The 21820-nt window shown below is 44.4% G+C and overlaps 1 protein-coding gene across 1 annotated transcript; it reads left to right on the top strand.

Annotated features, from left to right (window-relative positions):
* The first annotated feature begins 5323 nt into the window (after positions 1-5323).
* On the top strand, positions 5324-17137 carry LOC144103981 (uncharacterized). The gene is made up of 5 exons (XM_077636730.1): positions 5324-5460; positions 7302-7347; positions 11682-11866; positions 12917-13133; positions 16836-17137. Exons 2-5 carry the CDS (start codon positions 7311-7313, stop codon positions 17051-17053), a joined length of 657 nt encoding a protein of 218 aa, XP_077492856.1. The 5' UTR covers positions 5324-5460; positions 7302-7310; the 3' UTR covers positions 17054-17137.
* Positions 17138-21820: the final 4683 nt, after the last annotated feature.

The following is a 21820-nucleotide window of genomic DNA, read 5'->3' as shown; positions in this document are numbered from 1 at the left end:
GGCCAGGGAAAAAGCCAGAGAGTTTCTAGTGTTAAAGATACTTTGCATTAACTGGGTGGGATGTGCAACAACCGGTTAATTCATCCGTTCAGTCTACGTAGTCATGGGAGCACTGACGCGTATACGAAGCACACAGAATGGGGATAAGCGTGTAGCTTCTCGTCGACGGTGTGCGAGAGGCCGTAGTAAATACCTCATGATTGTCTTCAGCCAATAAAGACCTTTAACGTGTGCACGCATCGCAAAGCAAGCAGGTTCTCGACCTTAGGAGGAACAGCAGAACGCCAAAGCCACTTTGCTACCGCGCTAGTTCATTTCAATTCGTAATGCGGGATCATTATGCGATAAATATGCCCTAAATAGGACGCCCAGCTGCCATGTCTAGCATGAGTGGCGTGTAAGGTTATGCATTTTAGGGCAGAAATATTTGCATTTTGGTGCATTACAAAGAGGAACTTCAAGATGACAAAACGGAATCCGCAGTCATTTACGTTTTTGCGACTGTCTGCGAAAAGAAGAAAGAGACAAAAATTCTAAACTTCATTCTCATGGCGCTCGGTGCGCTTTCTTCAGCAAACCATTAATAATATTTCAACACAAGAAACACCCTGGTGGTCATTGTCACGTATAATAGGGAGTCTAAAATAAAATTATGAAGGAAAGAGATGTGAAGAAGACGAAGAGGTTGGCGATAAGGATGACGTGAATAAACCAAAGACTAAAGAAGATGAAGAAGCATTCTGTGAGGTGGAGAGAGATGATTGGTGGAGAAGAAGAGAAGGAGAAGACGACGACAAGGCTTACGTGGACTCACGCCAAGGCTATAAAAGGGCGAGGGAGAGCGAGGCACGGGAGGAAAGAACAGAGAAGCGGAGGCTCCGGCGGGTCAGGGACGCTTCGGATGGAAGACAGCGACGCCGGCTACTGCTCCCATGAGCTCGCGTTCTACGGCTTCGCATCGTGGACTTTCTGCCGTGCCTGAGCCCGTTCCGGGGAGTTAACTGAGGACGCTACCACCTGCTACGGCCAGGCGTGTCTCCAGCGCTGTCGCCACCCATCCGGGTGGTGCCCCCAACGTCAACAACACAGGCATCACCTCTACGGGCGCTTGGACTGGGAGCTTGTACGACGCAGCCAGCGACGCCGCCAGTGACGCCAGCCTGAGCACGTCGAACGCTGCCTCGACGCCGGCTATTGAACCTATACAACGCCGTAGCCGCACCGAACCAACCGCGAGCTAACCGCGAGCTCGAACGCCGACCACTAACAGTAGAACGCTAGTAGTAGACGCTGGTAGCAGTGTTACCGGGTCTTGTGTATTTATAGTCTTTTTGTTTTGTATTAGTATTGTTTTGTGAGCTAGTGTGTGTGTCACGTAGGGCGTATTAAATGTGCGTCTGTGTGGCTACACCTGTCGCCTAGTCCATTCTTTCGGTACGAGTGTTCTCCGGGGATATTCATGACAGTCATGAAGTTTACACAATTCGTCAATATTTAACAGAGACGCACTAAAGAAATGCGGATTGTCGGCGCTCTGCTGCGTTACGTGCTAAACTGAGCGAAGGCTGTCGTCTGCCTTCTTGGGCTTGATGGGCAGCGCAGCATCAAGTTGCCATAAAAATAATAAGTATATCATATCTGGCGGCGACGAGCTTTGTCCGGTGGTATGTATTTGCGACGTGCCCACGGACGACATCAGGCATTGACGGGTGCGGTGAGTATAGAAGCTTTTCTCTTAAATTTCGAGAAAGTTTGCCCCACTTGTTTTTGTGGTTTCTCTTTGAGCATAAAGAAAGTTAGCAGCTCCATATATTATGCAGGCGGGCATTGTGCAATCTATTAGCAGGCAGAAAAAAAAGAGCTGGTAGTATTTTTCTTCAGCTGTACTTCCGTACTTACATTTGCTCAGGTACCAAGGTATTTTATTTCTATATGGCGTCTGCGCAAGCCAGACTGCTTCCGCGGACCGCAGCTGGGGCCTAGTGGTCTGAGAATCCACCTCAATGCGGGAGGTGTGGTGTTCCATCTCCAGTGCTGCCGGGTACACACCGGTGATACAATGGGTACAAACGTTTCCCTGCCTGGTGCTTGTGTTCTTTAGGGTGAAATGCTCGGGAAATGGGTATTTGACCCCACTTTGTGCAATGAAACCTATCTTGTGCTATGGCGCTTTTTGGCAAAAGCTACCCTTGCTTCATAAAAACTCATCATCATCAGGCTGGTGCCCCTCCCCGTGTCCATTGACTTTCCAGCCGACATGACGAAGAAGTTGGAGAATGAAGTTGTTTCTCGAGTGGGCATAGAAATCGCCCATAGCCTGAACACCACTTACAAGGAAGCCGAGGTGGCTAAAATGAATTCACTGAAAGGGGGAGACTTCAGTAGTTAACAGTGCGCACACAGCACGAACGACCAACTGGTTATCACATATGTAATTGAATAAACATTGTAGTCAGCTTTGCACCATTTTTTTCATCCCGGCCTTAGACTTTGAAGCTCTTGCTAGAATGTCCTCCAAAACACTGGCTCGCCACTTCAAGGAGGACCACTGAGGACCACTGCGGTGTAATTTTCAGTGTCGAGTTAAAATGAAAGCTGTAGAAAGGTTTCGTTGAGAATATCATCTGGATTACTGCTTGCAAATGGTGATTTCTAAATGGCGCATGTCTGGTGCCTCCCACTGCCCTCATCACCTGAAAGCCAGGCTAAACTTTGATTCCCATGTGCAAAATGTGGTGTTTATTTATTCCTGCACACCTTGAGTTTCTTGGGACCCTGAATATAAACGGACATGAAATTACAGCTACTGCACCACGGAACGAAAAAAATAAACTGTAACTGAAAATGGAGCCCTAAATGAACTGTATCCTCTACGAGAGGCTCATAACGCGTTAAGAAATATAGTTTAACCTCCTTGCAGAGAAGTTGAAGGTTCCCGGCGATTACTTCGTTATAACAACAGCTTCGCTATTATCCGCGCTAACAGAGATTCCAAAGAAAATCGCCATTCTATAGTTATATCCATTATTTAATTATAAGCTATTTCGTTATATCGTGGTTCGAATGTAGTAACAAGGAGATAAGGTAAACCGCAACCCACCACTTTGAGCTAGGAACTAACATGGATACTGAACTTTATAAAATTGCTGCAAAGTCACATTATTACGTGTTATGTTTATTGTCAGTTTAACGCGCTGCCCGCAAAGAGGAAATTCTTTTAATTTTTTCGTAAGTTGGCATTCGACTCAACACACTTGTCGAATTTCCTGACACTTCATACCTCTAAGCGAGGCAATGACATTGTCGTTAAACGTGTCCAGGCTTTGTACTATAGTGACAGATACAACAGCCAGCAATTGAGTTTCCAAAGTCTCAGTGCCTTGAACGCGCTTTGTATTAAAAAAAAAGTGACATCAAGATATGGACCTTAAAACTCCTCCTACTGAAACCGACCTTTCTTGAATGCTCGCTTGTCATCAGAAGGGCGAACACGAAGGAGCGTCGTCTGAATTGCCGGCTACGAGGTCAAAGTTCATATTTCCTGTCCTCCTGTGAGCGATTGTAGTGGGGCACGAAGGAACAGCACACGAAAAAAGGCCATGGGTCGGTACAGCACACAAAAATTAGCAGAGTGAACGAACAGCGCAGGAAAAAACAACATTACTGTGCGCAAGGGATAACAATAACGCAGGTTTTCGTTTGCATATTCATGTCCTGGACGCACTCGGTATATGCGACACCGAGGCTCGCTGGGCAGGCAGGCAGATGCAAGACTTCTCTGACGCAGCCGTCTGTCACACTCCACTGACAATGAAACCAGCGCGATCTACAATAGTTTTGAGGCCATCGACAACGTTGAAATGAGTCGGCTAATGGCCGCTGGATCTCTCTTGGGCAGATAGGTACGCTTGTTGCTGCTTTACCTGTGCCAGAAAAAAATTGAAACGAGCCTTTACACTTTAGGCGATGTGCTTTATTCAAAAATTTCCCTCTACGCGCCAACCCGCCGACTCCTTCCGCGATGAGTAGGACATTCTAGCCGATAAGAGCCGTACTCACAATTTTGGTGATTGCGGAATGGGAATTCACAAATATTAGCAAATGCTGACGTCCATCAAGTCGATATCTGACAAACGTGACGACAAATCGACGCTCGCTTCTATTGGGCAATGCGCGTAAAAATAAGCAGGAAGTGCCTGCGTGAACCGGTCTCCCTAGGAATGCTGCAGGCATACGGTAGAAGTAGTCAACGCCGCTTCGCCAACAGTGTTGAATATTGTGAATACCAAGCGCTCACATACAGAGTTTTAGTGTCACGTACGTAGAAGCTTCACGTACGTAGAGCTCTTACGGGTGACCAGTGCGCATGCGCAGAACGCAAAGGGTATGCGCGAGTCTCACGTACGTACGTGAGATTCGGATTCTTACGTTGCGGTCTTAGCGTTGCTTGCGTACGTAGCGTTGACAAACATGGCGGCACCCTGCCCGCCGCTTCACAGCGATAACAGCTTCGTCGCTAATCCATCGACGCGATATTGTGCTGTAAACTGTAGTATTCGCCTTCGATTTGCCCATTCTTACCCTAGCATAAGTTTTGAAGGGACAAATAGCTTTTGTTTTTCAGACAGAAGGGCAATTTTTCAGCTGTTAAGCCTGACGAAGTAGCGTTGGTCGTCGTCATAGCAACGGTCTCGCGAGATCTCGAACTGAGAGAGCTCCAAACCAGCCTAACAGCCAAATGGCGCTAGGAGTAACGCGCGGCGTGCGTCGCGTACGTGTAACTATAAGGGTTTCAAACGACTTGCGCGCAGAATACGTAGACTTCTCATGTTTACGTACGTGAACCTACTACGCACGTGAAGCTAAAACTGTCTATTAATTGACAACTGTGCTCTGAACTTAAAGATGATTGTGTGTTTGAGTAGCGGTCGTATAATATGACCGTCGGCGAGCAAAATGCCGTCGGCTAATGGACAAATTGCAGTACTGGACCAGCCAACGCCTTACACGAAACTCTGGAAACACCCCCTGCCACTGGGACGAATAAAATGCCAGATAAAGTTACCGATCCCACGTGAAGGTCTTAACTTCGTGCCAGTTCCGCATTCTCCTCATAAACGAGAATAGAAACAAGGTAATAGCGCACATTGTTGCAGAAACCAACGGAAGAAGAATGAAACGTACCTAACTGTGCGTTCTCAGATTGAAAGGCAGGCACAAAACATGCCTATCAATTATCTTCTTTCCATAGCTTTTATATATGGCCACATTGCCAGAGATAAAATCTAGATTACGAGTTCCGCGAAAAAAAGACCACAGTCTACTTGTTGAGTCTACGCGAACCATTGTGGCTGTTTTCATATCAGAGGCAGTGAATCTCCAGGCCACATCAGAAGCGACTGAATCACGACAGCTATCAGGGAGCCAACAGCGATTCAACCGACGACGTGGAACACACAGGTAATATGTAATCTAAGTCCGATTTTCCTTAGACACTTTCTGAAGGTTACAGGAAAGGTAGCTTTGACTTTTATCCTTTCTTTATTTTTTTTCATTTATTGCTTGACTGTCCATTTTTTTTCTTTTTAATGATGCTGTTTTCCGCGACCGCAACCTCAAAATCACTCGCGCAGCTACCAGAGCTGAGTCGGGTTGTCTGTTCCATTAAACTTTCTTGAAAACTACGAGGATGAGAGGAGAGAAAAAGAAAAAAATTCTTCATTGTATTTAAGCATAAGGTTTCATGCCGACTCCGGTAGCTTTGCAATTACCACTCGCTTAGAGGATTTCAGTTTCTTAGCCACACCTGAACTACGCCTTTTACTTACACTGAAGGTTATGAAACTGCTTTGAAATTTACGGTTTATCGTGTTGTGGAGGGATGCGTAAGCGTGAAGTTATTCTCGGGACCAGCGTACAAGAATCTAGGGCGGATCTCAGATGGCGCCAGCTACACTCTTTGAACGTTTCCCGCCTCCTGTTCTAGATGACTCTCGCGCTTGGCCATCTGAACAGTGAAGCTGATGTCCTTCGCTGAATTTTCTGCGGCTTCTTGTCTTCAAGTTTTTCATCCTGATAACTCTATGATAGTTTCAGTTTTCGTTTCACACCACATCTTTGAACTCTTTTCATCGTTCCTAACGAGTGTTTGGGTTTCATTAGACGCTATCAAAGGGTACTGTGCGGGTGTGTGAAGGTACGGGTGGCGAAATAAGTTAGCCATTTTCTCCTAGAAAGCTAAACCCTGATAGCGATTACTACGCAGAATAGGCTTCTTAGCGCACTCTATTGTTTGCCAGCAGCATTGCTGGAGCCGAGTGGGTGCGAATACGTATTGAACGAACAAAAAACATAAAGGCTGACGGATGAAAAATGAGTTAGTGCACTTTCCCTTTGCGTCAGTCTGGTAGAGAGTATGTAGCATACAATATGGATGACAACCGCGATGGCATGTCAACGTCCTAGGCTGCTCTCTCTAGCAGCAACTCCCTGTGGGCTCAAAAGGGCGCTCTAAGCAACGTGTAGGTCAATTTAATCACTGGAAATTAAGGCAGGGTTCTCTTAAAATGTCATTTACGGTGGATTGTTCGGCTCTTTGAAGCACAGGGGCGTCCATAACTTGTTTAACTTTCGCTTCCTAGCAGTTACATGCGCAGATATGGATATCTGAAGAATTGCGTTATGCCCGATTTTCTTTAAAATAAACTGAGAATGATTATTGAATGCGAACCTCATAAATCCGCTTCGCATAGGGCTGAAAGACGGTCGATTAGTTTTCATCTGTTCCATCGTTCATTGGCAAGCTCAGAATTTCTTCTTCATTTCGTATCTCACCTTTAATCACTAGAAATAAAACAGTCACTAACAGAACCACGTTTTAAAACCAAATTCTGAGATTAAGTTTTTCAAACGTTCATACTTCTTAGCAGCCTTAAAGTAGTGAAATTTATTGCATGAAATAAAAGTACCGAGTAATAATCTTGAAAAATTTGTTATTATTCTATGTTAAAACTAAATATGTGTTCTTTCTAGTCACTATTTAGTTGTGTTTATTTTTGTGTTAAAAACGAGCATTTCTTTATGTTCATTGCATCGATTCTATTGCTTTATTAAAAATATATTTATTCAATCACCTTTCCTGCTGCAACTACACGACGTTCGCCGTTATTAAAATGAATTAATGAAATTACCGCCTGCTTTCGTGAGCTTAATCTTCAATTTCTGAACGAATGCGAGAGGCGGAATCCGGCGCCAAATTAGCACTGAAGCTTAACTGAACGGAATGTTTCTTATGATTTCAGACTGCAAGAATGTTTGTTCGTGCGACAGTTCTCCTTGTGCTTGCAGGTATGCTTGCGTTCTTTGTCCCGTTTTTTTTTTCGTTACAGAGCCTCGTGAGCTAAGAAGGAAAGAGCCTTGGCTTCGGTGCCATAGTGTTTAGCCCTGATATTTGATTCATTGATGCTCTAAAGAAGCTGCTGCACAGTGCTATGGTCGGAGTTTGTAAGCCGCCTGCACAGACCACGCCGTGGCGCCGAGTCACAGGCGGAACCCATCTGCTCTACTCAAAACACAACCATGTCTTATAGAGCGCATGCACCATCTTTGTGAAAAGAATGAATGTATCCAAAATGGCGCCAAAAATATAAAAGAATAACAGCACTTTCTGCCATAGTTTCACGCTGCTCGCAACATTCTTGAACCAACGCTTTGTATATAGCAGTTCAAACAGAGCAGTCTCTCAGCATGGCGAAGAAGTGATTCATGGCAGAACGGGAGATAACAGTTCGCACTACAATGCTCGTGAGCTGGCGGCCGCAGTTTGATGCAGGCGGAATCTAAAAACTGCCACCTGGTTGTGAGACGCTAGAAGGCTTTGAAAATATAATAGTAATCGAAATTTACCCGCAAACTTCCTCGACATCACCTCTTTCCCTCTGTCTCTTTTTGAATCCGTTTTCCTCACGAACCGATCTCTGTCCGGAGTTCGAGAGTTACGACGCCTTGAATGTGATCGCCTCGTCAAATGCGTCCGCCTTAACTATGCAAAAAAGGTTTGAACTGTAAGCGGGAAGATGAAGGCAAAATAGGCTAAATCTGTTTTGCATTCTAGTTCTTTCCTACTGTTTACCGAAAAGAAAAAAAAACCTTTTTTGCGGTACTGCCCTGAAGCAGCTATCTGCCTTCTAATCAGCGTCAGTTCTTATTGCGACATGGTTATGAACCTTAAATATCCTTCTGCGAGAATTTCCACTTTATCAACTCTTCTAAAGGAACCCGGTATGTTTGTAGAGACGACATCTGCGTGGAAAAGCAGCAGGAAGCACAAGCTGAACCCACAAGCCAAGAGGCGAAGCTGAGATCATAACCACAGTGAGAGACTTTGGGAGCTGGCAGACACGCAAACAGATTGGCGCGTCGTACCAGAAGACCTTTACATTTCCGGGCAACGAACAAAGGCAGGCAGATGCTGACACGCGATGGGGCGCTTGCATTTGTTGTAACATGGGATTCGTGAATATTATGCGTGCGCTGTGGTTCTCCGCCTGCCCTCCTCGGAAACAGTTGCGTGAACAGTAGTGGTGCTCATTTTTCAGCTTCGCGGTATTTTATGCGGAATAACTGCGGTAGGGGAGCAAACACAAGGAAGTTGAAGCGCTTTTACACTAGGAAAGGCACTGAAAGCCACTGGTTCTTCTCCTTCTTCACCTCAGTAAATCCCGTTGGGTCTTTCTTTTCTTCATCGGCCTACTGGGAATTCAACGGAGGTTGCATGCAGGGAAAAGCAGGAAATCGGCTTTTCACCCGAAGTAGATTGACACACGAATGCCCAGGAGTGCGCATTTTGCATTTGGCTTTGGCAGTCTTCGGCAAATAACTTCAGTTTAGTGGCAACGCCGCGACCTCTGCTTACGCAAACCTTAAATAACCTGCTAGCTTCTACAAATGCCTAAAGCAATTAATTCACTCTAAATTTATTAAGTGAAAGCATACTACGAAATCATTTTATTTCGGCGCTAGTGGAGGGAATTGATGCAAAGTTATGATTTGAAATTATAATTAGAATAAGCAAAAGGATCCCGCTTCGAATCTCAGTGCCGCGCAATTCTCTGCCGCAAAAAAAACAACAACTTGTTGATGGAATTGCATAACCCGGAATCGGGATGCGATGTGATCGCGGTAACCAAAACCGACAGCGCAGTCCCTCAGCAAAAAATCTCGCCGCCCTGGCGAAATAGTTGGTAACCAGCTCCTATATGAATACATCTATTAACCGTAGGTCCTTAGGCCCCCGCGCCAGTGTAGCAAATAACCAAGAAGGTGATAAGACATGTGACTTTGTGGAGAGTGCTAATAATATCTGTCTCCGGAGACGTCACCATTGAAAACTGAACCTGGGAATGTTTAATTTTTTAACCTTATCCTTTGAGGCTATTCTAGCATTGCTATATTCTAAGAATTACCGAGTATGTGATCTCATTAGGCTTGCTGAGGCTGGGAGGTGAGATGAAGCACGTACGGTGCTATAAATGGCACGCACATGCTATGCTTTCATGGTTTTGCGGACAGGGGAAAAGCACGAGTGGGATTTGCGGTCAATAAAGATATGGCGGGCAGCATAAAGAATTTAATAGTATAAACGAGAAAGTGGCAGTTATCGCAATTTTTATAAGAGATGCAATGAACCTCTTACAGGGCTACGCGAATTTATGCAATGATAACCAGTTAGTTGAAACCTATTAAATATAGTGCTTTAAGTGTTTTCGAAAAGCATGCAAAACAAAAATGTGTTTGAAGAAACATTTCTTTCAACATTTAGGACTAGGATTTTATTCGTGGTTCACCATAATTTGACGTGAGAGTAATACTAGTTCTGGTTATTTGTTTTCATAGCCGTGAGAAGACTTGCAATCCGCCCTTTGCTATTTTCCGAACATGAGTACAAATGCAATATACTAGATACCCCGGCTGAAGGTGACAAAGTATTAAGAAAGTGTGTCCTGGCCTAGGAAAACCAACTGAGAGCTTATGAGAGTTTTCTTGCCTAGTCTTCAGCACTGGTTTTGTTCGTTTAAGATAAATAAGTAATAGATAGTAGTGAGCTAGCTTTTATTACTGTCTCAAGAATAAAGTATCAGGTGCAAAAATTTCAGATAGCCTTGAATAACACCTGCCAGAAATGTTCGTTCTGTTCGTAATGTTAGTATGCTACGCAATGTAGTTTTTTATACTGGCCTTAAAACATAACTAAGAAAATACAAAAGCTTCCGAGTGACAGCGATGCGGCTTCAGCGTCCCAAAATGAGCCTCGATCAGGAAAATCCGCTCCTCAATTAAGAGCTTCCTCCGTCGCCGCAGTATCTGACTGCGCAAGAAATGTTCGTCAGTGGTTATAATGAGGTAGCTTTGTCTTGAAGCCTACAGGTAAAGGTGCGTAAATTGTACTTCGGCCCAAGCGTTTCAGCTCGCTGTTTTTAAAGACTGAAGCTGCTTTCTGACTGCACTTTATTCATGTTGTAAATAATTCTAAGATCGGTAATTACACCACAAATTAGTTTTCTTTGAAGAACTAACATACCACAGACGAGGCCAAGCGCCCATCAAGAACCCTTCGTTGTTTGACTGGGCTTGGACATTTCGTCCAATTCAAAAGCGAGGTTATAAATAGCGGAGACATCCGACATAACTGTTTCAAATCAATAAACCATACTTAAGAGCCGTGATTGCCTTAACTTCTTCCTACATCTCGCATTTAATTTATGGCTATGAAGTTAAGCCCGCAACAGTAGAAAGCAAGCCTAGCAGCACTTTCAGCAGGGAGCAAATGATTTATACAAGTGGCTTATCACCGAAGCAAATCAATCACAACTCGGGCAAACGAAACTGCCGGCGACATAAGTGCCTGCCCTTGCACACTACTCCACCTGGCGGGATATGAAGCGAAAAGTAATTCCCTGCACGGAATTATATTTGTTTTGTCTTTTCGCCGCACAGGCTGTCGGTAACTTGTGCTGACACTGAGTAGTATGCCAGACCTATAAAAAATGTTGGCACAGCGCATGAAGGACAGGACTAATAAAGAGACAAACACAGCGCAGTGTTTGTCTTTTGCTTAGTCCCGTCATTTGTGCGCTGTGACTTCAGTTTGAACCACGTACCGACAAGCCCCGACAAATATCTCATTGTAAAAAATGGGTTGAAAGAATTTGACGAACTATCGGCTCTTTCAAATATATAGTCTGGCGTATGATCTGCAAGCAATCGTCAGAGTTTTTTTCTAGATAATTTGCTTTCTTTTTCCGTTGGCGCAATCATATGACCAACTTCCTGGGACAAAAAATTTGAACATGGAAAAATTTTAAGGTAATGTTATAGAAATATTGAAGGGAATCGTTCATTATTCTGATTTGCAATAAAATCTTTCTTTTAACGTGTTTCCATCGATGGTATCCAGCAGTTGAGAGTGCCATGTAAAACCAAAAGGGAACCCTTTTGACGACTTCAAGAACGTTACTAGGAAAAAAATTACAAGACTGCCGTCGGGTGGTGTGCAGATATATTCATTATTGTTCTGAAATCTTGCATTATGTAAAATATTGCGTTCATAAACTGTTTCCCAATCAAAAAGACTTTTGCTCCGAAAAAATTATTAACGTCCCCCTTATGATTCTTGGGTGCAGCTGCTTGCGCCCTGTCCAGCGTCTCTCGCACAAACTTCATCATCGATGGGGCCCTGCGCACCATTGGCCTGGAGGATATTCGGCTCCGCGATATCTCGTTCGACGTGCACAACACGGACGGCACCTTCTCCGGATTGGTCGAGTTTTGCCTGAGAAATGGAACCCTGGGCAACTTACACCAAACGGTGTGTGAACACTACGCCTATGCCACGTCGGGAAACTTTTTAAGCTATACCTCATAGCTCAAAACAATGAAAGGTTTATTAGTCAAACCATTAAAACTGAAGGCTCATATAGCTTCAGTTGAAAGCTAGCGCCTGTCTTGTCTTGTTCTCTGTCGTCTCCGTTGTTTAGCGCTATGATGTGTAGTACAATGCAAGTACCCCACTTTCCGTTATTCCAAGCTTTTTAAACCACTTAGTTTTTCACTGGTGCCAGTAAAAATTTGCCTTAGTCAGAATTCTCGGCAATTTCGTCCTGAAGCTATTGTGGCTAATACTGTTGTAAATAGTGGTGAATCTGAAGTAGAAAATAACGAGAAACTTATGCGGCAACCTTCAAACTATTTCTTCCGATTTACAGAAAGTATTATGGAGGTAACTTATTACACGAAAGAGAAGAATGTATAAAGAAACCTTAACAGTAGCATTATAATCAGTAGGAAGGCTGTCAACAAGTATTTTATTTAGTCAGAGACCAAAACTACCGCCTTAAAGAACAGTTAATTCTTCACAGCCGGTATCATCAGCATAGAAAATTGTCTATTCACATCACATTTCTTTCTCTCGTACCCCCTTAGTATCAACTAAACAAAAACATTCCCCTTTTGTTGCACTCGCTCGGTTATGTTTATGGTGCAAAATATTTCACGCCGCTAGGAAAACCGTTGGCAAAATGAATTCAATGAGGTAACGTACTCTATGCATCTCGACTACTGGAGAATACACCAGTTTGAGCGCGTGCCTTTATTTGCAAAATTACAACAGAAACGACAATAGTGGGAGTCAGCGCCCCCCGTCATGGTGTCGCGGTGCTTTCATTTAGTTTCGTCTTGTACAAATAGAAAGGACGGATTTTTTTTTGTTCCTTGAAACGCTTTCACGTCTCTGCCGCTATCGATTTATCCAATCTTCGTGCACAATGGGTTGTTAGGAAAAATTTCTGAAAAACATGCTGTCTTTATTCTTGATGCGGTCCTCTCTTGATGTGCTCGCTACCCACGTTTTTTTGCGCAGGTGCGACGAATGGGCGACTGCAAAATTTCTGATTACACGAAATGGAGGCCGCGACACTACCACATTTCTTGCGACTATCTCCTGCGGGGCTTAGTCGCCAAGTACGACGTCGAGATGATCTTCGACAGAAGGTCAAACTGGATGACCACGGAAGTGCATGTTGACAACGGGTGGCTGACCACACACATGGACTCCCATCTCGGCGACTGCAGAAAATGTACGTTACAGATACTTGCGGTATCAAAACTGGGGCGCAAATGTTGGGTTAAGCTGTTCAATTGCAGGGAACAAGTTTCCCAAACGTTCTTATCTTTGTTTACTTACATGCAATTTATCTTCGTTTCTCTTTAATTCCATGCAGTGGGCCACCAAATTTTTCCTGTAAGTGTGGAAGCAAGAAGCATGTCGTGCACGTAAAATGTACGACAAATAAAATCGCTAGGTTTCTGGCCAGCTACGATCAACTGATTTCACCTGGAGTTTGTTTAGCTACGAGAAAGTGGCAGATATTCTGGTGTCGCATGAAGAGCGCCATGATTTGATAATGATTCATTTAAGTTTGATATTTCTTGTCTGAGCTGTACTATGCGGCTGAAAAGCAAGCTCATTTGCCTGACTACCTCCGGCAAGGACGTTATGTCAGTATTTTCCTGCAATATTTGCAGTACTAACACGACGGCAACATTTTCTTGGCTTGCTCCTATGATCACTGAATGCAAAAAGTTGTTTTTAGAAGTATAGTCAAGCGCCGCGGTACTATGCCTAGTAGCTATGATGCAATCAAACGAGCAAGTGAGCAAACGAGAGGAAAATTCCGTTCAGAGAGAAAAAAGAAACGTTGCGACCGCACATACATCATACAAAGCTGTGGGAATCGAAGTACTGCTTGAAGAGGAACAGAAGGAGGAATGCGGTATTTGCAGGACCGGGCTTAATCAGTGCTTGGACAGCACTCTAGCACAACAAGAGCATGAAAATCTTTGTTCTAGTCTATTTTAAATTTTATGGTGATCTCAAACAGCGCGAAAAAAATGCCGCGCACGTTCCCGAACCCAGCAGGAAGTGTTGTATGTCGTCACGATGTTTCCAAAAAGATCTCTTGACATTCAATCAAGATCACATAAAAAAACAAAAGCATCGGGCTTCTAGTCTTTAGTTCAATAATTACAGGAAAATACTACATTCGGTATTTAAAAGGACTAAAAAGGAAACGGGAGTTTTACTGCACCCCTGAGCTCCAAAAGGTCTCGAAAAGTGTCGTCAAGGTTTCTCCGTATTTTACACTGGTTTAGAGATTAAGAGTTGCCATGCTTAGTAAAAAAATCTGTATGATGCAATAACCTCTACGAATTGTCATACAAACGTCATAAAGTTATGATAAAATGATATGCGAATGTTATTAATTCTTACGAGTTCATACAATTGTAACACAAAGGTGTGATAATATCACAGAAACTGTAGGACATTTAATGACAAAGCCTAAATCAGGTTATTGCATCATACAGTTGCTTTCTGTATGGATAGGTGCTCCACTGCAAATCTCATTGCCTCCTTTCTATCGGCAAATGGTACTTTCATCTCTGGGTAGTAGGTCAGCCTCTTCTATAGTGAAAAGCAAACCGGATGAACAAGAGATGATAACTAAAAAGTACTGGCATTGAAAAAATTTCGCCGAGTTCATCTTAATAGGTTGTTAGCCCCTTCTTGAACATTCTTTTTTCTTCCACAAGATTTTGCTCTAGATTACGAATGGAACTTGTAAGTTCCGACCGCAATTTCATTCCCATAAATTCCAGAAAAAAACAATTTTAGTGGGAAACCTTTTATGAACGTAATTTTTTCATACAATGTATGGTTTCACTATAACAATCAATGTATGCGTAGATAACCTGACTGCACTGTTGTATATTTGTTTTTTTATTAAAGTTTTCTATTAAAGGCGTTCCCCGTTGGTTTTCTGCGGCAGTCTTAACTGCGCGTTCGATCGATGAACACACTTCAAAAGAAAGATTTTGCTACATATCGGAAGAATGGACTATTACCTTCAATATTTACATAGCAGCCCTTTACAATTTTTCGATTTCCAAAATTTTTGTCCGAGAATGTTGGACATCTGAAACACTGAGCGTTTCCTTGAAAAACCCAGTATAGAGGTCTTCAGCCTGTTGATATTGTTAGGATTGGGAACCGGGCAGAGAAATTCACCGCAGGGCAGTGAAGTAGGCAGACGACGAAGGCAGCGTTTAGGAGATGCGGCAAACTTGAATGTTTATTTTACGGATTTAGAAGGTACAGGGAATACGTGCGAGCACGTATAACAAGTAGACAAAAAGTCTAAATCTGAGAAGAAGCACTCAAACCCGCAAGTTCACGGTTTAAATACACTTCATTGTCCCCATGTACTTAGCTAGAGAATCCAACTGTTTGACGAGGGTCCAATGATACGGTAGCAACTTCATAGGTTCCACCCCAACACACGTGATCACACACACACGTGTACACACACACACACGCAAGGAATCTTAGCGCCTTGGAGTCGCGAGTTGTTTTGTTTTTTCTTTCAGCAGGGGGGACGACAAGGCCCAAAGGGTTGTCTATCTTCATGCGGCGAACCCCACCATGAGAAACGGGGTATCTGACGAGTCCCACTGGTGAATTCCTCCGCTCAGAAGGTGTCCATTTCCACATGCGCTTTATCCGCCATTCCATAGCACGAGGCCGGTATCTTGCTTACCGCCGCCGCTCGGGTTACTCATCCGCTGACTCTCTCTAGGGCAGAGTCCGTGCAAAGCGCCGCATTCCGCATCGCAGTAGAGCTATGGTTTGGGGAACTCCCATGCGTGGTTCGCAGGCAGGAGGGAAGGGGTGGCCACTTAGTACGGAGCATAGAGTTTCTTACTATTAACTAGAGGGAAATCTGGCGGCGCTGCACCTGAACCTCCATGAGCGCGCAAAGCATCATGGGGCGATGAGCTACTTGATGCGAGACAGTAGGTTCTTTTTAGGAAGACAGTGTGGCGTTACAGAGATGTCCCATTCCGTATCCACGGCGGGCTCCGCGCGCAGGCGACTTCGGCATAAATGTAGTGCGCAAAAGCCATAGTAGCGAGAACGCAACAGCACACGACGCCAATAAAAGGTTTTTGTTTTCCGAAATGCTGTGGAAAAACCTTTTAAGATGTTGAAGGGACATTTTTTTCAAGAACATACTTCTTGTTAAAAGTGCGCCTGTTGAGCACGAAATATTGGCTCTTGTGGTCTGCAATGCTTGGCCAATATGAGAGCAAGCCATCACTTATTTTGAGCAAACCTCGCATATACATGGTTTTCTGCTCGTTTGTTACAATTTCTAGACTGGATAATCAATGATAGGACATTCTTGATTATCGAACAACGCTTGTTTTTTCATTATTTTTTGGCCAAAATTTGTAGCCGCCGCGGTGACTGAGTGGTTATGGCACTCGGCTGCTGGCCCGACGCGGGTTCGATCCCGGCCGCGGCGGTCGAAAATCTATGGAGGCGAAATTCAAGTGGCCCATGTACTGTACGATGTCAGTGCACGTTAAAGAACCCCAGGTGGTGGACATTTCCGGAGAGGGACTTTGGACGTTAAACCCCATGAAGCAAACCAACCAAACTAAAGTTCAAGCACCCTTTTCAGGGACCCTTTATCGTGTTCTCTTTGTTGAGGTGGTATATTGTAGCTTTTTCTACCTCTAAAAGTGGTCTGTACTGTGCTCATTGCAAGCATTTTATAGAAAAGTTCAAGCACCCTTTAGAGGGACCCTTTGTCGTGTTTCCTTTATTGAGATGGTATAATGTAGCTTTTTCAACCTCTAACTAACAAAGAAGTAAAAAGGCAGAATTTTCGGGCATTTGTTTTCTTCTGAGGCGCACTGCCATGCATATGTCTTCGCAGGTACTCGTTTATTTCGCTTCGATGTGGGAGGTTACATGGCCGCCAGCCTGATGCCCCTCCAGGTGCCCGTGGACCTTCCAGGCAGCGTAATCAAGCAGTTCGAGCAAGAAGTTGTTTCTCGAGCAAAGACCGAAATCGCCCATGCCCTCAATCGCACTTACAAGTACGCAGTAGCGGCTAGAGTAGCCTTACTGAAAGGGGCTGACTTCGCTGAGTAAACTCACTGAGTAAGCTCACCTTATTTATTACACAAGAGCTAACTAGAGAAAGAATTGAATAAACATACTGGTCAATTTTGCACAGTTTGGTGACTTCCTTCCGTGCAGTCTTGAAATATTATTGAAGTTCTCTCCCCCATGGCGGGACTTGGCGCTATAAGGATGATTGTGCGAGTCCAGCGATTTGAACAGTTTGCAAATAACTTAAGCTGCACGTTTCACTGCGGGAGCATTGGTTGGTACGAGCTCTCGTGGGAGCGGTAATAACTTGACATTCAGAAGACCGGCATCAGCATGCACCCTCGTTCCCAATGGTTGTTTCTCAATGGCGCATGCGCTCTCATTCCTTTAAGTGTAGCACAAAGAAAACGCGGAACTCCCGTGGGTAAGTTCTGTGCACGTATTTGCAGCATGGTATAAATTTCGTTGGATCCTGAAGAAGAATAAGCATGAAATGATGCCACTAAAAGAAATGTTTAAAAAAATTAGCATTTAACTGCGATGAAGTAACTTCGTTTCGCTCCTCCACAGGGGTCGAACATAAATAGAGCTTATTGAGGCTTACCCACAGAGAATTATAACCTCATCAGCGCACTTTAAAATGCGGTCGGTCCTATGAAAATGACATGCTGCAGGCGAAGTGCCAGTATTACAGTTTTTAATGAGCACAGGTGGTCGCTCTATCTAAAAAATTGGCGCTGTTCCGGGTACTCCGCAGCTCCTAAGCATTTTGTTTACCCTCGTTGCGTATCAGATGCAGATTTCCACGTTCCAACCGGCACCAAAGTTGTTCCTACGCTATGTGGACGACTGTTTCAGCATTATGCATCACGAAGATGTGCAGCCTTTCCCACTTCATCTAAATTCAATTCAGCCATCAGTACAATTTACCGTGGAAAGAGAAGCCAATAGAAAAAATACCTTTTCTTGATATCCTCGTGCAGCGAAAAGAAACCGTGCTTGGAACCTCAGTATATCGAAAACCGGCGCACAACGGGAAGTACCTCAACTTTCAGTCCGCACATCCCACTGGTCACAAGCGGCCAGTCGCCAAATCGCTTTTTAATCGCGCTTTCACCCTATGCTCGAGCCAAGAAAAACTCCACTGCGAAATCGACAAAGTGAAACAAGACTTAAAAAGCAATGGATATCCTCAGCAGGTAATGAACAGCCAAGAGCACTGCGCTCAAGCCTCCCGTCCTTTCCAAGACAAAAACGCAGAAGGCAAGCGAGCGAGAATTCCCTATGCTTCCGGGGTAAGCGAAGCACTTTCACGCATTTTCACAGGCCATGACTTGCACATTTCTCATGTGCCTACCAGCAAGTTAAAACAGCAGCTGGTCAGGGTAACAGATCGTCTAGATCTCCCAGGTTACCCGGGCGTGGTATACAAGATACCGTGTCAAGTCTGTAACGACGCTTACATTGGCGAAACCGGAAACTTCAGACGCAGGCTCAGAGAGCATCAGAATGACGTCACGAACGGCCGCTCCACATCTAATGCTTTGGCGGAACACAGCGTATCAACGGGACACACCATCGATTGGGACGAAGCAGCAGTTATTGCCACAGAGAAAAACTTATCATCGCGCCTTCTTTTAGAATCTTTTCATATACATAACACGAAGCATGCTCTTAACAGGACACGTGTAAGTCTTTCAGAGATCTACAATCGGACATTGCGCAATTTTAACCGTACTTAAGCCACTGTCCTTCATTGCGGCGCTCTATGTGATCAAGGGACACGTACGGGGCCCGAAATGCAGTGCTTCGATTTTTCGTCGAAACTTTTGGCGAGTGTATATTTATTTCTACAATGTTCGCCCCTCGGCAGACGGTATTCCGCGAAGCTCTGGACTATATTTCCACAGATGCAGTATTCCTTTATTTTTAGCCAACTTAAGATCGGAGCAAATATCGGTGCAAAATAATGAAGTCCAAGCCCGCTACATTTGCCTAACTTGCACGCAGGTAGTGTGGTACTTACCAATGCTATCTGTCTGGGTCTTCGATAAAACCAAAACTGCGTGCACTAAATCAGTACTGCTAAAATAAAGCTACAATAGGTGTGTGGGGGAGAGCACGCGTTGCATGTATGTTAGAATGAGAAGGTAGCGCTTCTTTAAACTAAAATGACGATGCGGCAAAATTTAAACAGAAAAAAAAACAGTTCTAAAGAACTACGCGGAAACTTCGTGGGCCTAAAGTATGCATGGTGGAAGTCTTCCTGATTACTGTGTAACCTCGACTGCCTGTTGCTATACACAACTGTGCGTGCGCCGCTCGCCACAGCTGCCACTGGGACGAACGGCGCGACTGACGTCACTGTTGCTATGCGCACATGCGCATGCGCCGCTTGCTGGTGGGGGTGCGAAGAGGTGCCCGCCGGTGAGGGGGAGGGCAGCAGCTGGCACCGCGCCAAGAGGAGCCGGACGCACACCGCCACCGCGAGTATGAGCGCTTTTAGGGTTTCGCCTTTATATATATATATATATATATATATATATATATATATATATATATATATATATATATATATATATATATATATATATATATATATATATATATATATATATATATATATATATATATATATATATATATATATATATATATATATATATATATATATATATATATATATATATATATATATATATAGAGCAGGGGTGTATTCTTTTTAATTTGTAGTTTTTCATGAATGGAAGATCAAAACAAGCAGATGAAAAAACAACCACATCCGCGGGTGGCATCCGAACCCACGACATCCGAATTCCGCGCCCAGTGCTCTACCAACTGAGCTGAGTTAGGGCAATGTGCGCCTAATACGCTGATTTTGGGGTATTTACGTGTAGTGTAAGCTAACCTTGAGGGTGTTCACCAGCGCCACCCTGGTCCATAAGCGGAGTGCGTAGTACGTCCTGAATTACCGCGAAAGCCGCGCAGGAACTTGGTCTAATGGTGAGGGCGGAAGCTGACTCATGGCATCGGGACTGCCAGAACCGAGACCCCCAATAAGCTATTAAACATGCAAGTAATGGGAAAAGAGGTGCTTGTTATGGCATAAATCACAGAAGTCAGCAGAAGGCGGAAGTCAGAAAAGAGTTCCTGTACTTTCAGAGTTCCAGTGATTTTAGGCGCCGCACCAGTAAAAAATGAAATGAAAATTGCTATTTTAAGAACGGAAATAGCGCAGTAATTGTCACATATCTCGCCGGACACCCAAACTGCGCAGTTAGGGAAGAGAGGAAGGGGGGAGTGAAAGAAGAAAGGAAAAAAGAGGTGCCGTAGCGGAGGGCTACGGAATAATTTCGACCACCTGTGTATCTTTAACGTGCACTGACATCGCACAGCACACGGGCGCCTTAACGTTTCGCCTCCATCGAAACGCGGCCGCCGGGGTTCGGGTTCGAACCCGGGTATTTCGGCTCAGTAGCCGATGGCCCTAACCTCTGAGCCACCGCGGCGGGTGCATGAAATGGACTTGCGCGACTCCTTGTAGGAATAGTGTTCAACAGCGAAACTCTGTTTTCGCACCCGACCGCGGCGGCCACGTTTATATGACGGCGAATCGCAAAATACCCACACGATGATTCGAGCGCCGTAACCACTGAGCCACCACGGCAGGCAATTTGCGATTCGCCTTTTTTGAAAGAAGATTTCTAATGTGGCAAATCTCTGTCGATTCAATCGCAAATATTTCTCATAAAATCAAATTTCTACCTCGTACAATATTCTATACAGAAAACAATCAGTTACGCCCTGCAGTGCTGAGCCACCGGGTGAGACAGGCATGTGTTTCGCTGCGCAGACGGTATTAAATTGATCCCAAATGATGTGAAAATCCTACAAATGAGACAAACAACATCGCTTACGTCAATACTTTTCAAAACGGCTGCTGTGCCGAGCAAAAAGAGCCCAATTAAGAAACTAACCAAGACACTGCCAGGGATGTTATGGGCTGGCTTTTTCACCTCCCTGAACTCAGGTTATGAGGCAGGATCCTCGATGTCACTGCTACCTAGGTAGTCCACAAAAGCAACCGCGCCCACACCTGAATCACGAAACGTGCTATTATCCAGAGAGCGTGCAATGCTGGCATAGGCGGCCATTCTCAAAGTGCGTCCTCCGGTGTTTAAAATAGTTGTTGAAAATCACCGCCAAGCGTAAAGGCGACAAACTGAATAGAAAATTGGTTTGGCCTTTTAGCTTCAAGCCAAAAATCTGAGTTTGCTCAAAAACTGCGCGGAAGCGTTTGAACTTGACGTTCGCGTCCTCCGTTAGAAGGCAAGCGATGGAGAAAAGGTGTGAAGATGTAAAAAAAAAAGGCCGCCAAAGTCTGGAAGACGTTGAAGTAACGAGCGTTAGCTTTATTGGCCGTGCGTAAAACGAGTCTTACCGCATCCAGTGGGGCTAGTGAAGAAAGCCCTGAGCGTTTCGGAAAATAAACCAACTTTTCTACCTAGCGGAGCAATCGACGTCTAGCGCCATCTATTAGAGAAATTACGATGCACGTCTACCCGTGGTCGAGTTGCGCCCCCTTAGGATGCGTCTCAAAAGGAATTTGCTTCATTTGGGGGGTCAAGGTGGAGCTAGAATTCAGCTTCCTGTGCAATATGGTAACGCTTCAATTAGTTATTGCGTGTTTACAATGTTTTCCTATCATTCAATTGTGGTTTTATTTATATGCCACAACCCAATCGGCTTTATTTGCCTACCAAATTTGGTACACAACTGTCCCCAGATGGCTGCCCCTTGTTGTTG

This window comes from Amblyomma americanum, chromosome 9, assembly GCF_052857255.1.
Source record: "Amblyomma americanum isolate KBUSLIRL-KWMA chromosome 9, ASM5285725v1, whole genome shotgun sequence".
NCBI lineage: Eukaryota > Metazoa > Arthropoda > Arachnida > Ixodida > Ixodidae > Amblyomma > Amblyomma americanum.
Note: the sequence above shows the minus strand (reverse complement) of the source record. Positions and strands in the feature narration are given on the sequence as shown.